Below are 14,675 nucleotides of genomic sequence, written 5' to 3'. Positions count from 1 at the left end.
GCAACGCAGCACATCCATCCAGACGATTTAAGAAGAAATATGGCCGAGAAGAAAACTACCAAGCCGAAGACCCCACCAGCTCACCCGAAGTACAGCGACATGGTGGCATCTGCTGTGGGAAGTCTGAAGGAACGTGGAGGCTCGTCCCGCCAGGCGATATTGAAGTACATCATGGCTAACTTCAAAGTCGGTACTGACGCCAAGGCAATCAATGCACATTTGAAGATCGCCCTCCGCAACGGAGTGAAGAAGGGGGCCCTAAAACAGTCCAAGGGTACCGGAGCTGCCGGATCATTCAAACTCGGAGAGAAGCCTAAACCAGCTAAGAAACCAGCAGCGAAGAAGGTGACTAAGCCGAAAGCAGCAAAGCCTAAGAAACCAGTAGCGAAGAAGGCGACCACATCGGCGACGGCTAAGAAACCAAAGGCAAAGACACCCAAGAAAACAGCAGCTAAGAAAACGGTAGAGAAGAAGAAACCGGCAGCAAAGAAAGCCACCAAGCCTAAGACTCCGAAGAAAAAGGTCACTAAGTCTCCAAAGAAAGCCAAGACCACTAAGCCTAAGGCAGCCAAGAAGTGAAGAAGTAGATCGTCTACTACCCGAAGAAAACATAAACAGTCCTTTTCAGGACTACCCAACTTTCTCAAAAAGTTCCCCGGTTACGTATCGAAAAAATTACGCTACCCATCCCCGCCCCACCCCCTCCATATACATGTATCATCAATCGCCAAGACACAATGTCATTGTTCTAGGTGGTCTTCTATGACGTCATCAACAAGATCGATTTGTGACGTCATAATTGTACGGGAGACAAATACAAAAGAAACTTAATAGAATTTGTAATAAAGCGCGCTACGCGATTTCATATATATCGATAACCGGACACTGATTTCATGTAATCTATATCAATATATATCCCTTCATACAGGCCGACCCCTCGAGATATACTGAGACCATATACTGCATGTATGCCATTTATTTTATTGAATATAATATCAATTCAATTCAATTCAATTAAGTGGGATTTTGACGAGAATACGCTCTCCCCACTCTACTAACCTTATACGTTGTCCAAATACACATTCCCCAACCCCACCCGTACATTCCAACCCTACATTCCATGCACGCGTATACCTACACATGTGTATATGTATAACTCGACGTCACGTGAATTATCGTTAGTCAATAACTACTGATACAGGTTTACACGACAAACTTTCAATGTATAGAAATAGATCTTTATAAATATGTCCATAAACTAAATCAGGATATTATATACAGTAATCTACAAATTCGTGTATCAGATCTATTTACTGTACTGAGTATGTGTTTAGTTTCCTTGTAAAGGTACTGAGACCGGGGCCCCAACCGCGGCAGTTCCTATAAAAATCTGCTGGGAATTAAAACCCGAAAACAAACTGAAGTTCTGTTGTTGTTGTTGTTGTTGTTGTTTTTTTTTTTTTTTTTTTTTTGTTGTTTTTTTTTCTTTTTCTTTAATACACGCGTGTACACACATAACATAAAGTGTGCAGTACGTTCCCGGGGCGTCGGGTCATGTACGTTAGGTAGTGACGCGTACCCTCCCTACTTGGATTCTCTTACATGTAAAATACGTATGCGATACGCGTACTATTGTTATACATATAGCACATCTTACACATCTAATTGAAATAATGTATTTAAATTAATCACCTGTTTTTAAAGTTCTGGTGATATTATATTTGTAAACGAAGCTTCAGTGAATAGCAAAATCCGAGTGGATTGAGATTAAGTATAAGCGGGACAACACGGTATATGTGCTTCCGTGTCTGTGAAATTTACCCGTTTTAAATCTAAAATGTACACTTATATTGCTAGTATACGTATACATCATCAAGATATATATCTTGGGATTCTAAATGTAAAGTTAATTTGTTAAAATCTCGTAAAATTACAGAACTTTGATCAATTTTGTTTACCTAATAGTGAAGAAACACTGACAAAAATTACGGGGAATCTCTCGTAGCTCAGTTATTAAAGGAAAGATTTCAATTATGAAAACACCACTCGTTAGCTTATCTTTCCGTTAACGTAACTGTATAGACACCACCAATGTGATTCAAATACAAAGCATTAAAATTTACATTTATTCACACGAAGGAAACACAGATTTCATTTTACCACTCACGACGGCGCCACACAGCGCTAGGTGTCCTCCACGAGGTGCAGTAAAATTTAGTATAATGCCGGCTGACGGGCCGGCAGGGCACAACTCACCTAGCACTGACTAGTACAGCACGCAACGCAGCACATCCATCCAGACGATTTAAGAAGAAATATGGCCGAGAAGAAAACTACCAAGCCGAAGACCCCACCAGCTCACCCGAAGTACAGCGACATGGTGGCATCTGCTGTGGGAAGTCTGAAGGAACGTGGAGGCTCGTCCCGCCAGGCGATATTGAAGTACATCATGGCTAACTTCAAAGTCGGTACTGACGCCAAGGCAATCAATGCACATTTGAAGATCGCCCTCCGCAACGGAGTGAAGAAGGGGGCCCTAAAACAGTCCAAGGGTACCGGAGCTGCCGGATCATTCAAACTCGGAGAGAAGCCTAAACCAGCTAAGAAACCAGCAGCGAAGAAGGTGACTAAGCCGAAAGCAGCAAAGCCTAAGAAACCAGTAGCGAAGAAGGCGACCACATCGGCGACGGCTAAGAAACCAAAGGCAAAGACACCCAAGAAAACAGCAGCTAAGAAAACGGTAGAGAAGAAGAAACCGGCAGCAAAGAAAGCCACCAAGCCTAAGACTCCGAAGAAAAAGGTCACTAAGTCTCCAAAGAAAGCCAAGACCACTAAGCCTAAGGCAGCCAAGAAGTGAAGAAGTAGATCGTCTACTACCCGAAGAAAACATAAACAGTCCTTTTCAGGACTACCCAACTTTCTCAAAAAGTTCCCCGGTTACGTATCGAAAAAATTACGCTACCCATCCCCGCCCCACCCCCTCCATATACATGTATCATCAATCGCCAAGACACAATGTCATTGTTCTAGGTGGTCTTCTATGACGTCATCAACAAGATCGATTTGTGACGTCATAATTGTACGGGAGACAAATACAAAAGAAACTTAATAGAATTTGTAATAAAGCGCGCTACGCGATTTCATATATATCGATAACCGGACACTGATTTCATGTAATCTATATCAATATATATCCCTTCATACAGGCCGACCCCTCGAGATATACTGAGACCATATACTGCATGTATGCCATTTATTTTATTGAATATAATATCAATTCAATTCAATTCAATTAAGTGGGATTTTGACGAGAATACGCTCTCCCCACTCTACTAACCTTATACGTTGTCCAAATACACATTCCCCAACCCCACCCGTACATTCCAACCCTACATTCCATGCACGCGTATACCTACACATGTGTATATGTATAACTCGACGTCACGTGAATTATCGTTAGTCAATAACTACTGATACAGGTTTACACGACAAACTTTCAATGTATAGAAATAGATCTTTATAAATATGTCCATAAACTAAATCAGGATATTATATACAGTAATCTACAAATTCGTGTATCAGATCTATTTACTGTACTGAGTATGTGTTTAGTTTCCTTGTAAAGGTACTGAGACCGGGGCCCCAACCGCGGCAGTTCCTATAAAAATCTGCTGGGAATTAAAACCCGAAAACAAACTGAAGTTCTGTTGTTGTTGTTGTTGTTGTTGTTTTTTTTTTTTTTTTTTTTTTTGTTGTTTTTTTTTCTTTTTCTTTAATACACGCGTGTACACACATAACATAAAGTGTGCAGTACGTTCCCGGGGCGTCGGGTCATGTACGTTAGGTAGTGACGCGTACCCTCCCTACTTGGATTCTCTTACATGTAAAATACGTATGCGATACGCGTACTATTGTTATACATATAGCACATCTTACACATCTAATTGAAATAATGTATTTAAATTAATCACCTGTTTTTAAAGTTCTGGTGATATTATATTTGTAAACGAAGCTTCAGTGAATAGCAAAATCCGAGTGGATTGAGATTAAGTATAAGCGGGACAACACGGTATATGTGCTTCCGTGTCTGTGAAATTTACCCGTTTTAAATCTAAAATGTACACTTATATTGCTAGTATACGTATACATCATCAAGATATATATCTTGGGATTCTAAATGTAAAGTTAATTTGTTAAAATCTCGTAAAATTACAGAACTTTGATCAATTTTGTTTACCTAATAGTGAAGAAACACTGACAAAAATTACGGGGAATCTCTCGTAGCTCAGTTATTAAAGGAAAGATTTCAATTATGAAAACACCACTCGTTAGCTTATCTTTCCGTTAACGTAACTGTATAGACACCACCAATGTGATTCAAATACAAAGCATTAAAATTTACATTTATTCACACGAAGGAAACACAGATTTCATTTTACCACTCACGACGGCGCCACACAGCGCTAGGTGTCCTCCACGAGGTGCAGTAAAATTTAGTATAATGCCGGCTGACGGGCCGGCAGGGCACAACTCACCTAGCACTGACTAGTACAGCACGCAACGCAGCACATCCATCCAGACGATTTAAGAAGAAATATGGCCGAGAAGAAAACTACCAAGCCGAAGACCCCACCAGCTCACCCGAAGTACAGCGACATGGTGGCATCTGCTGTGGGAAGTCTGAAGGAACGTGGAGGCTCGTCCCGCCAGGCGATATTGAAGTACATCATGGCTAACTTCAAAGTCGGTACTGACGCCAAGGCAATCAATGCACATTTGAAGATCGCCCTCCGCAACGGAGTGAAGAAGGGGGCCCTAAAACAGTCCAAGGGTACCGGAGCTGCCGGATCATTCAAACTCGGAGAGAAGCCTAAACCAGCTAAGAAACCAGCAGCGAAGAAGGTGACTAAGCCGAAAGCAGCAAAGCCTAAGAAACCAGTAGCGAAGAAGGCGACCACATCGGCGACGGCTAAGAAACCAAAGGCAAAGACACCCAAGAAAACAGCAGCTAAGAAAACGGTAGAGAAGAAGAAACCGGCAGCAAAGAAAGCCACCAAGCCTAAGACTCCGAAGAAAAAGGTCACTAAGTCTCCAAAGAAAGCCAAGACCACTAAGCCTAAGGCAGCCAAGAAGTGAAGAAGTAGATCGTCTACTACCCGAAGAAAACATAAACAGTCCTTTTCAGGACTACCCAACTTTCTCAAAAAGTTCCCCGGTTACGTATCGAAAAAATTACGCTACCCATCCCCGCCCCACCCCCTCCATATACATGTATCATCAATCGCCAAGACACAATGTCATTGTTCTAGGTGGTCTTCTATGACGTCATCAACAAGATCGATTTGTGACGTCATAATTGTACGGGAGACAAATACAAAAGAAACTTAATAGAATTTGTAATAAAGCGCGCTACGCGATTTCATATATATCGATAACCGGACACTGATTTCATGTAATCTATATCAATATATATCCCTTCATACAGGCCGACCCCTCGAGATATACTGAGACCATATACTGTATGTATGCCATTTATTTTATTGAATATAATATCAATTCAATTCAATTCAATTAAGTGGGATTTTGACGAGAATACGCTCTCCCCACTCTACTAACCTTATACGTTGTCCAAATACACATTCCCCAACCCCACCCGTACATTCCAACCCTACATTCCATGCACGCGTATACCTACACATGTGTATATGTATAACTCGACGTCACGTGAATTATCGTTAGTCAATAACTACTGATACAGGTTTACACGACAAACTTTCAATGTATAGAAATAGATCTTTATAAATATGTCCATAAACTAAATCAGGATATTATATACAGTAATCTACAAATTCGTGTATCAGATCTATTTACTGTACTGAGTATGTGTTTAGTTTCCTTGTAAAGGTACTGAGACCGGGGCCCCAACCGCGGCAGTTCCTATAAAAATCTGCTGGGAATTAAAACCCGAAAACAAACTGAAGTTCTGTTGTTGTTGTTGTTGTTGTTGTTTTTTTTTTTTTTTTTTTTTTTGTTGTTTTTTTTTTTTTTTCTTTAATACACGCGTGTACACACATAACATAAAGTGTGCAGTACGTTCCCGGGGCGTCGGGTCATGTACGTTAGGTAGTGACGCGTACCCTCCCTACTTGGATTCTCTTACATGTAAAATACGTATGCGATACGCGTACTATTGTTATACATATAGCACATCTTACACATCTAATTGAAATAATGTATTTAAATTAATCACCTGTTTTTAAAGTTCTGGTGATATTATATTTGTAAACGAAGCTTCAGTGAATAGCAAAATCCGAGTGGATTGAGATTAAGTATAAGCGGGACAACACGGTATATGTGCTTCCGTGTCTGTGAAATTTACCCGTTTTAAATCTAAAATGTACACTTATATTGCTAGTATACGTATACATCATCAAGATATATATCTTGGGATTCTAAATGTAAAGTTAATTTGTTAAAATCTCGTAAAATTACAGAACTTTGATCAATTTTGTTTACCTAATAGTGAAGAAACACTGACAAAAATTACGGGGAATCTCTCGTAGCTCAGTTATTAAAGGAAAGATTTCAATTATGAAAACACCACTCGTTAGCTTATCTTTCCGTTAACGTAACTGTATAGACACCACCAATGTGATTCAAATACAAAGCATTAAAATTTACATTTATTCACACGAAGGAAACACAGATTTCATTTTACCACTCACGACGGCGCCACACAGCGCTAGGTGTCCTCCACGAGGTGCAGTAAAATTTAGTATAATGCCGGCTGACGGGCCGGCAGGGCACAACTCACCTAGCACTGACTAGTACAGCACGCAACGCAGCACATCCATCCAGACGATTTAAGAAGAAATATGGCCGAGAAGAAAACTACCAAGCCGAAGACCCCACCAGCTCACCCGAAGTACAGCGACATGGTGGCATCTGCTGTGGGAAGTCTGAAGGAACGTGGAGGCTCGTCCCGCCAGGCGATATTGAAGTACATCATGGCTAACTTCAAAGTCGGTACTGACGCCAAGGCAATCAATGCACATTTGAAGATCGCCCTCCGCAACGGAGTGAAGAAGGGGGCCCTAAAACAGTCCAAGGGTACCGGAGCTGCCGGATCATTCAAACTCGGAGAGAAGCCTAAACCAGCTAAGAAACCAGCAGCGAAGAAGGTGACTAAGCCGAAAGCAGCAAAGCCTAAGAAACCAGTAGCGAAGAAGGCGACCACATCGGCGACGGCTAAGAAACCAAAGGCAAAGACACCCAAGAAAACAGCAGCTAAGAAAACGGTAGAGAAGAAGAAACCGGCAGCAAAGAAAGCCACCAAGCCTAAGACTCCGAAGAAAAAGGTCACTAAGTCTCCAAAGAAAGCCAAGACCACTAAGCCTAAGGCAGCCAAGAAGTGAAGAAGTAGATCGTCTACTACCCGAAGAAAACATAAACAGTCCTTTTCAGGACTACCCAACTTTCTCAAAAAGTTCCCCGGTTACGTATCGAAAAAATTACGCTACCCATCCCCGCCCCACCCCCTCCATATACATGTATCATCAATCGCCAAGACACAATGTCATTGTTCTAGGTGGTCTTCTATGACGTCATCAACAAGATCGATTTGTGACGTCATAATTGTACGGGAGACAAATACAAAAGAAACTTAATAGAATTTGTAATAAAGCGCGCTACGCGATTTCATATATATCGATAACCGGACACTGATTTCATGTAATCTATATCAATATATATCCCTTCATACAGGCCGACCCCTCGAGATATACTGAGACCATATACTGCATGTATGCCATTTATTTTATTGAATATAATATCAATTCAATTCAATTCAATTAAGTGGGATTTTGACGAGAATACGCTCTCCCCACTCTACTAACCTTATACGTTGTCCAAATACACATTCCCCAACCCCACCCGTACATTCCAACCCTACATTCCATGCACGCGTATACCTACACATGTGTATATGTATAACTCGACGTCACGTGAATTATCGTTAGTCAATAACTACTGATACAGGTTTACACGACAAACTTTCAATGTATAGAAATAGATCTTTATAAATATGTCCATAAACTAAATCAGGATATTATATACAGTAATCTACAAATTCGTGTATCAGATCTATTTACTGTACTGAGTATGTGTTTAGTTTCCTTGTAAAGGTACTGAGACCGGGGCCCCAACCGCGGCAGTTCCTATAAAAATCTGCTGGGAATTAAAACCCGAAAACAAACTGAAGTTCTGTTGTTGTTGTTGTTGTTGTTGTTTTTTTTTTTTTTTTTTTTTTTGTTGTTTTTTTTTTTTTTTCTTTAATACACGCGTGTACACACATAACATAAAGTGTGCAGTACGTTCCCGGGGCGTCGGGTCATGTACGTTAGGTAGTGACGCGTACCCTCCCTACTTGGATTCTCTTACATGTAAAATACGTATGCGATACGCGTACTATTGTTATACATATAGCACATCTTACACATCTAATTGAAATAATGTATTTAAATTAATCACCTGTTTTTAAAGTTCTGGTGATATTATATTTGTAAACGAAGCTTCAGTGAATAGCAAAATCCGAGTGGATTGAGATTAAGTATAAGCGGGACAACACGGTATATGTGCTTCCGTGTCTGTGAAATTTACCCGTTTTAAATCTAAAATGTACACTTATATTGCTAGTATACGTATACATCATCAAGATATATATCTTGGGATTCTAAATGTAAAGTTAATTTGTTAAAATCTCGTAAAATTACAGAACTTTGATCAATTTTGTTTACCTAATAGTGAAGAAACACTGACAAAAATTACGGGGAATCTCTCGTAGCTCAGTTATTAAAGGAAAGATTTCAATTATGAAAACACCACTCGTTAGCTTATCTTTCCGTTAACGTAACTGTATAGACACCACCAATGTGATTCAAATACAAAGCATTAAAATTTACATTTATTCACACGAAGGAAACACAGATTTCATTTTACCACTCACGACGGCGCCACACAGCGCTAGGTGTCCTCCACGAGGTGCAGTAAAATTTAGTATAATGCCGGCTGACGGGCCGGCAGGGCACAACTCACCTAGCACTGACTAGTACAGCACGCAACGCAGCACATCCATCCAGACGATTTAAGAAGAAATATGGCCGAGAAGAAAACTACCAAGCCGAAGACCCCACCAGCTCACCCGAAGTACAGCGACATGGTGGCATCTGCTGTGGGAAGTCTGAAGGAACGTGGAGGCTCGTCCCGCCAGGCGATATTGAAGTACATCATGGCTAACTTCAAAGTCGGTACTGACGCCAAGGCAATCAATGCACATTTGAAGATCGCCCTCCGCAACGGAGTGAAGAAGGGGGCCCTAAAACAGTCCAAGGGTACCGGAGCTGCCGGATCATTCAAACTCGGAGAGAAGCCTAAACCAGCTAAGAAACCAGCAGCGAAGAAGGTGACTAAGCCGAAAGCAGCAAAGCCTAAGAAACCAGTAGCGAAGAAGGCGACCACATCGGCGACGGCTAAGAAACCAAAGGCAAAGACACCCAAGAAAACAGCAGCTAAGAAAACGGTAGAGAAGAAGAAACCGGCAGCAAAGAAAGCCACCAAGCCTAAGACTCCGAAGAAAAAGGTCACTAAGTCTCCAAAGAAAGCCAAGACCACTAAGCCTAAGGCAGCCAAGAAGTGAAGAAGTAGATCGTCTACTACCCGAAGAAAACATAAACAGTCCTTTTCAGGACTACCCAACTTTCTCAAAAAGTTCCCCGGTTACGTATCGAAAAAATTACGCTACCCATCCCCGCCCCACCCCCTCCATATACATGTATCATCAATCGCCAAGACACAATGTCATTGTTCTAGGTGGTCTTCTATTACGTCATCAACAAGATCGATTTGTGACGTCATAATTGTACGGGAGACAAATACAAAAGAAACTTAATAGAATTTGTAATAAAGCGCGCTACGCGATTTCATATATATCGATAACCGGACACTGATTTCATGTAATCTATATCAATATATATCCCTTCATACAGGCCGACCCCTCGAGATATACTGAGACCATATACTGCATGTATGCCATTTATTTTATTGAATATAATATCAATTCAATTCAATTCAATTAAGTGGGATTTTGACGAGAATACGCTCTCCCCACTCTACTAACCTTATACGTTGTCCAAATACACATTCCCCAACCCCACCCGTACATTCCAACCCTACATTCCATGCACGCGTATACCTACACATGTGTATATGTATAACTCGACGTCACGTGAATTATCGTTAGTCAATAACTACTGATACAGGTTTACACGACAAACTTTCAATGTATAGAAATAGATCTTTATAAATATGTCCATAAACTAAATCAGGATATTATATACAGTAATCTACAAATTCGTGTATCAGATCTATTTACTGTACTGAGTATGTGTTTAGTTTCCTTGTAAAGGTACTGAGACCGGGGCCCCAACCGCGGCAGTTCCTATAAAAATCTGCTGGGAATTAAAACCCGAAAACAAACTGAAGTTCTGTTGTTGTTGTTGTTGTTGTTGTTTTTTTTTTTTTTTTTTTTTTGTTGTTTTTTTTTCTTTTTCTTTAATACACGCGTGTACACACATAACATAAAGTGTGCAGTACGTTCCCGGGGCGTCGGGTCATGTACGTTAGGTAGTGACGCGTACCCTCCCTACTTGGATTCTCTTACATGTAAAATACGTATGCGATACGCGTACTATTGTTATACATATAGCACATCTTACACATCTAATTGAAATAATGTATTTAAATTAATCACCTGTTTTTAAAGTTCTGGTGATATTATATTTGTAAACGAAGCTTCAGTGAATAGCAAAATCCGAGTGGATTGAGATTAAGTATAAGCGGGACAACACGGTATATGTGCTTCCGTGTCTGTGAAATTTACCCGTTTTAAATCTAAAATGTACACTTATATTGCTAGTATACGTATACATCATCAAGATATATATCTTGGGATTCTAAATGTAAAGTTAATTTGTTAAAATCTCGTAAAATTACAGAACTTTGATCAATTTTGTTTACCTAATAGTGAAGAAACACTGACAAAAATTACGGGGAATCTCTCGTAGCTCAGTTATTAAAGGAAAGATTTCAATTATGAAAACACCACTCGTTAGCTTATCTTTCCGTTAACGTAACTGTATAGACACCACCAATGTGATTCAAATACAAAGCATTAAAATTTACATTTATTCACACGAAGGAAACACAGATTTCATTTTACCACTCACGACGGCGCCACACAGCGCTAGGTGTCCTCCACGAGGTGCAGTAAAATTTAGTATAATGCCGGCTGACGGGCCGGCAGGGCACAACTCACCTAGCACTGACTAGTACAGCACGCAACGCAGCACATCCATCCAGACGATTTAAGAAGAAATATGGCCGAGAAGAAAACTACCAAGCCGAAGACCCCACCAGCTCACCCGAAGTACAGCGACATGGTGGCATCTGCTGTGGGAAGTCTGAAGGAACGTGGAGGCTCGTCCCGCCAGGCGATATTGAAGTACATCATGGCTAACTTCAAAGTCGGTACTGACGCCAAGGCAATCAATGCACATTTGAAGATCGCCCTCCGCAACGGAGTGAAGAAGGGGGCCCTAAAACAGTCCAAGGGTACCGGAGCTGCCGGATCATTCAAACTCGGAGAGAAGCCTAAACCAGCTAAGAAACCAGCAGCGAAGAAGGTGACTAAGCCGAAAGCAGCAAAGCCTAAGAAACCAGTAGCGAAGAAGGCGACCACATCGGCGACGGCTAAGAAACCAAAGGCAAAGACACCCAAGAAAACAGCAGCTAAGAAAACGGTAGAGAAGAAGAAACCGGCAGCAAAGAAAGCCACCAAGCCTAAGACTCCGAAGAAAAAGGTCACTAAGTCTCCAAAGAAAGCCAAGACCACTAAGCCTAAGGCAGCCAAGAAGTGAAGAAGTAGATCGTCTACTACCCGAAGAAAACATAAACAGTCCTTTTCAGGACTACCCAACTTTCTCAAAAAGTTCCCCGGTTACGTATCGAAAAAATTACGCTACCCATCCCCGCCCCACCCCCTCCATATACATGTATCATCAATCGCCAAGACACAATGTCATTGTTCTAGGTGGTCTTCTATGACGTCATCAACAAGATCGATTTGTGACGTCATAATTGTACGGGAGACAAATACAAAAGAAACTTAATAGAATTTGCAATAAAGCGCGCTACGCGATTTCATATATATCGATAACCGGACACTGATTTCATGTAATCTATATCAATATATATCCCTTCATACAGGCCGACCCCTCGAGATATACTGAGACCATATACTGTATGCCATTTATTTTATTGAATATAATATCAATTCAATTCAATTCAATTAAGTGGGATTTTGACGAGAATACGCTCTCCCCACTCTACTAACCTTATACGTTGTCCAAATACACATTCCCCAACCCCACCCGTACATTCCAACCCTACATTCCATGCACGCGTATACCTACACATGTGTATATGTATAACTCGACGTCACGTGAATTATCGTTAGTCAATAACTACTGATACAGGTTTACACGACAAACATTCAATGTATAGAAATAGATCTTTATAAATATGTCCATAAACTAAATCAGGATATTATATACAGTAATCTACAAATTCGTGTATCAGATCTATTTACTGTACTGAGTATGTGTTTAGTTTCCTTGTACAGGTACTGAGACCGGGGCCCCAACCGCGGCAGTTCCTATAAAAATCTGCTGGGAATTAAAACCCGAAAACAAACTGAAGTTCTGTTGTTGTTGTTGTTGTTGTTGTTTTTTTTTTTTTTTTTTTTTTTTTTTTTTTTTTTTCTTTTTCTTTAATACACGCGTGTACACACATAACATAAAGTGTGCAGTACGTTCCCGGGGCGTCGGGTCATGTACGTTAGGTAGTGACGCGTACCCTCCCTACTTGGATTCTCTTACATGTAAAATACGTATGCGATACGCGTACTATTGTTATACATATAGCACATCTTACACATCTAATTGAAATAATGTATTTAAATTAATCACCTGTTTTTAAAGTTCTGGTGATATTATATTTGTAAACGAAGCTTCAGTGAATAGCAAAATCCGAGTGGATTGAGATTAAGTATAAGCGGGACAACACGGTATATGTGCTTCCGTGTCTGTGAAATTTACCCGTTTTAAATCTAAAATGTACACTTATATTGCTAGTATACGTATACATCATCAAGATATATATCTTGGGATTCTAAATGTAAAGTTAATTTGTTAAAATCTCGTAAAATTACAGAACTTTGATCAATTTTGTTTACCTAATAGTGAAGAAACACTGACAAAAATTACGGGGAATCTCTCGTAGCTCAGTTATTAAAGGAAAGATTTCAATTATGAAAACACCACTCGTTAGCTTATCTTTCCGTTAACGTAACTGTATAGACACCACCAATGTGATTCAAATACAAAGCATTAAAATTTACATTTATTCACACGAAGGAAACACAGATTTCATTTTACCACTCACGACGGCGCCACACAGCGCTAGGTGTCCTCCACGAGGTGCAGTAAAATTTAGTATAATGCCGGCTGACGGGCCGGCAGGGCACAACTCACCTAGCACTGACTAGTACAGCACGCAACGCAGCACATCCATCCAGACGATTTAAGAAGAAATATGGCCGAGAAGAAAACTACCAAGCCGAAGACCCCACCAGCTCACCCGAAGTACAGCGACATGGTGGCATCTGCTGTGGGAAGTCTGAAGGAACGTGGAGGCTCGTCCCGCCAGGCGATATTGAAGTACATCATGGCTAACTTCAAAGTCGGTACTGACGCCAAGGCAATCAATGCACATTTGAAGATCGCCCTCCGCAACGGAGTGAAGAAGGGGGCCCTAAAACAGTCCAAGGGTACCGGAGCTGCCGGATCATTCAAACTCGGAGAGAAGCCTAAACCAGCTAAGAAACCAGCAGCGAAGAAGGTGACTAAGCCGAAAGCAGCAAAGCCTAAGAAACCAGTAGCGAAGAAGGCGACCACATCGGCGACGGCTAAGAAACCAAAGGCAAAGACACCCAAGAAAACAGCAGCTAAGAAAACTGTAGAGAAGAAGAAACCGGCAGCAAAGAAAGCCACCAAGCCTAAGACTCCGAAGAAAAAGGTCACTAAGTCTCCAAAGAAAGCCAAGACCACTAAGCCTAAGGCAGCCAAGAAGTGAAGAAGTAGATCGTCTACTACCCGAAGAAAACATAAACAGTCCTTTTCAGGACTACCCAACTTTCTCAAAAAGTTCCCCGGTTACGTATCGAAAAAATTACGCTACCCATCCCCGCCCCACCCCCTCCATATACATGTATCATCAATCGCCAAGACACAATGTCATTGTTCTAGGTGGTCTTCTATGACGTCATCAACAAGATCGATTTGTGACGTCATAATTGTACGGGAGACAAATACAAAAGAAACTTAATAGAATTTGTAATAAAGCGCGCTACGCGATTTCATATATATCGATAACCGGACACTGATTTCATGTAATCTATATCAATATATATCCCTTCATACAGGCCGACCCCTCGAGATATACTGAGACCATATACTGCATGTATGCCATTTATTTTATTGAATATAATATCAATTCAATTC

At 40.8% G+C, this 14,675-nt stretch overlaps 7 protein-coding genes across 7 annotated transcripts; all 7 read left to right on the top strand.

Moving 5' to 3' along the window:
- The first annotated feature begins 6 nt into the window (after nucleotides 1-6).
- Nucleotides 7-940, top strand: LOC117319588 (histone H1-delta-like). The gene has a single exon (XM_033874370.1). The coding sequence runs from the start codon at nucleotides 40-42 to the stop codon at nucleotides 577-579; it is 540 nt and encodes a 179-aa protein (XP_033730261.1). The 5' UTR covers nucleotides 7-39; the 3' UTR covers nucleotides 580-940.
- Nucleotides 941-2,046: 1,106 nt separating this feature from the next.
- LOC117319583 (histone H1-delta-like) lies at nucleotides 2,047-3,218 on the top strand. The gene has a single exon (XM_033874366.1). It carries the CDS (start codon nucleotides 2,318-2,320, stop codon nucleotides 2,855-2,857), a length of 540 nt encoding a protein of 179 aa, XP_033730257.1. The 5' UTR covers nucleotides 2,047-2,317; the 3' UTR covers nucleotides 2,858-3,218.
- Nucleotides 3,219-4,325: 1,107 nt separating this feature from the next.
- Nucleotides 4,326-5,499, top strand: LOC117319585 (histone H1-delta-like). The gene has a single exon (XM_033874368.1). It carries the CDS (start codon nucleotides 4,597-4,599, stop codon nucleotides 5,134-5,136), a length of 540 nt encoding a protein of 179 aa, XP_033730259.1. The 5' UTR covers nucleotides 4,326-4,596; the 3' UTR covers nucleotides 5,137-5,499.
- A 1,105-nt stretch (nucleotides 5,500-6,604) lies between these two features.
- On the top strand, nucleotides 6,605-7,776 carry LOC117319584 (histone H1-delta-like). The gene has a single exon (XM_033874367.1). The coding sequence runs from the start codon at nucleotides 6,876-6,878 to the stop codon at nucleotides 7,413-7,415; it is 540 nt and encodes a 179-aa protein (XP_033730258.1). The 5' UTR covers nucleotides 6,605-6,875; the 3' UTR covers nucleotides 7,416-7,776.
- A 1,107-nt stretch (nucleotides 7,777-8,883) lies between these two features.
- LOC117319587 (histone H1-delta-like) lies at nucleotides 8,884-9,835 on the top strand. Its single transcript, XM_033874369.1, has one exon. It carries the CDS (start codon nucleotides 9,155-9,157, stop codon nucleotides 9,692-9,694), a length of 540 nt encoding a protein of 179 aa, XP_033730260.1. The 5' UTR covers nucleotides 8,884-9,154; the 3' UTR covers nucleotides 9,695-9,835.
- A 1,326-nt stretch (nucleotides 9,836-11,161) lies between these two features.
- On the top strand, nucleotides 11,162-12,166 carry LOC117319590 (histone H1-delta-like). The gene has a single exon (XM_033874373.1). It carries the CDS (start codon nucleotides 11,433-11,435, stop codon nucleotides 11,970-11,972), a length of 540 nt encoding a protein of 179 aa, XP_033730264.1. The 5' UTR covers nucleotides 11,162-11,432; the 3' UTR covers nucleotides 11,973-12,166.
- A 1,175-nt stretch (nucleotides 12,167-13,341) lies between these two features.
- LOC117319589 (histone H1-delta-like) lies at nucleotides 13,342-14,615 on the top strand. Its single transcript, XM_033874371.1, has one exon. It carries the CDS (start codon nucleotides 13,708-13,710, stop codon nucleotides 14,245-14,247), a length of 540 nt encoding a protein of 179 aa, XP_033730262.1. The 5' UTR covers nucleotides 13,342-13,707; the 3' UTR covers nucleotides 14,248-14,615.
- Nucleotides 14,616-14,675: the final 60 nt, after the last annotated feature.

Source organism: Pecten maximus, unplaced genomic scaffold (genome assembly GCF_902652985.1).
Source record: "Pecten maximus unplaced genomic scaffold, xPecMax1.1, whole genome shotgun sequence".
NCBI lineage: Eukaryota > Metazoa > Mollusca > Bivalvia > Pectinida > Pectinidae > Pecten > Pecten maximus.
This window is presented reverse-complemented; position numbering and strand designations above follow the sequence as displayed.

Coding starts and splice junctions, on each gene's coding strand:
- LOC117319588 (XM_033874370.1), top strand. CDS start 40: ATGGCCGAGAAGAAAACTACCAAGCCGAAGACCCCACCAGCTCACCCG.
- LOC117319583 (XM_033874366.1), top strand. CDS start 2,318: ATGGCCGAGAAGAAAACTACCAAGCCGAAGACCCCACCAGCTCACCCG.
- LOC117319585 (XM_033874368.1), top strand. CDS start 4,597: ATGGCCGAGAAGAAAACTACCAAGCCGAAGACCCCACCAGCTCACCCG.
- LOC117319584 (XM_033874367.1), top strand. CDS start 6,876: ATGGCCGAGAAGAAAACTACCAAGCCGAAGACCCCACCAGCTCACCCG.
- LOC117319587 (XM_033874369.1), top strand. CDS start 9,155: ATGGCCGAGAAGAAAACTACCAAGCCGAAGACCCCACCAGCTCACCCG.
- LOC117319590 (XM_033874373.1), top strand. CDS start 11,433: ATGGCCGAGAAGAAAACTACCAAGCCGAAGACCCCACCAGCTCACCCG.
- LOC117319589 (XM_033874371.1), top strand. CDS start 13,708: ATGGCCGAGAAGAAAACTACCAAGCCGAAGACCCCACCAGCTCACCCG.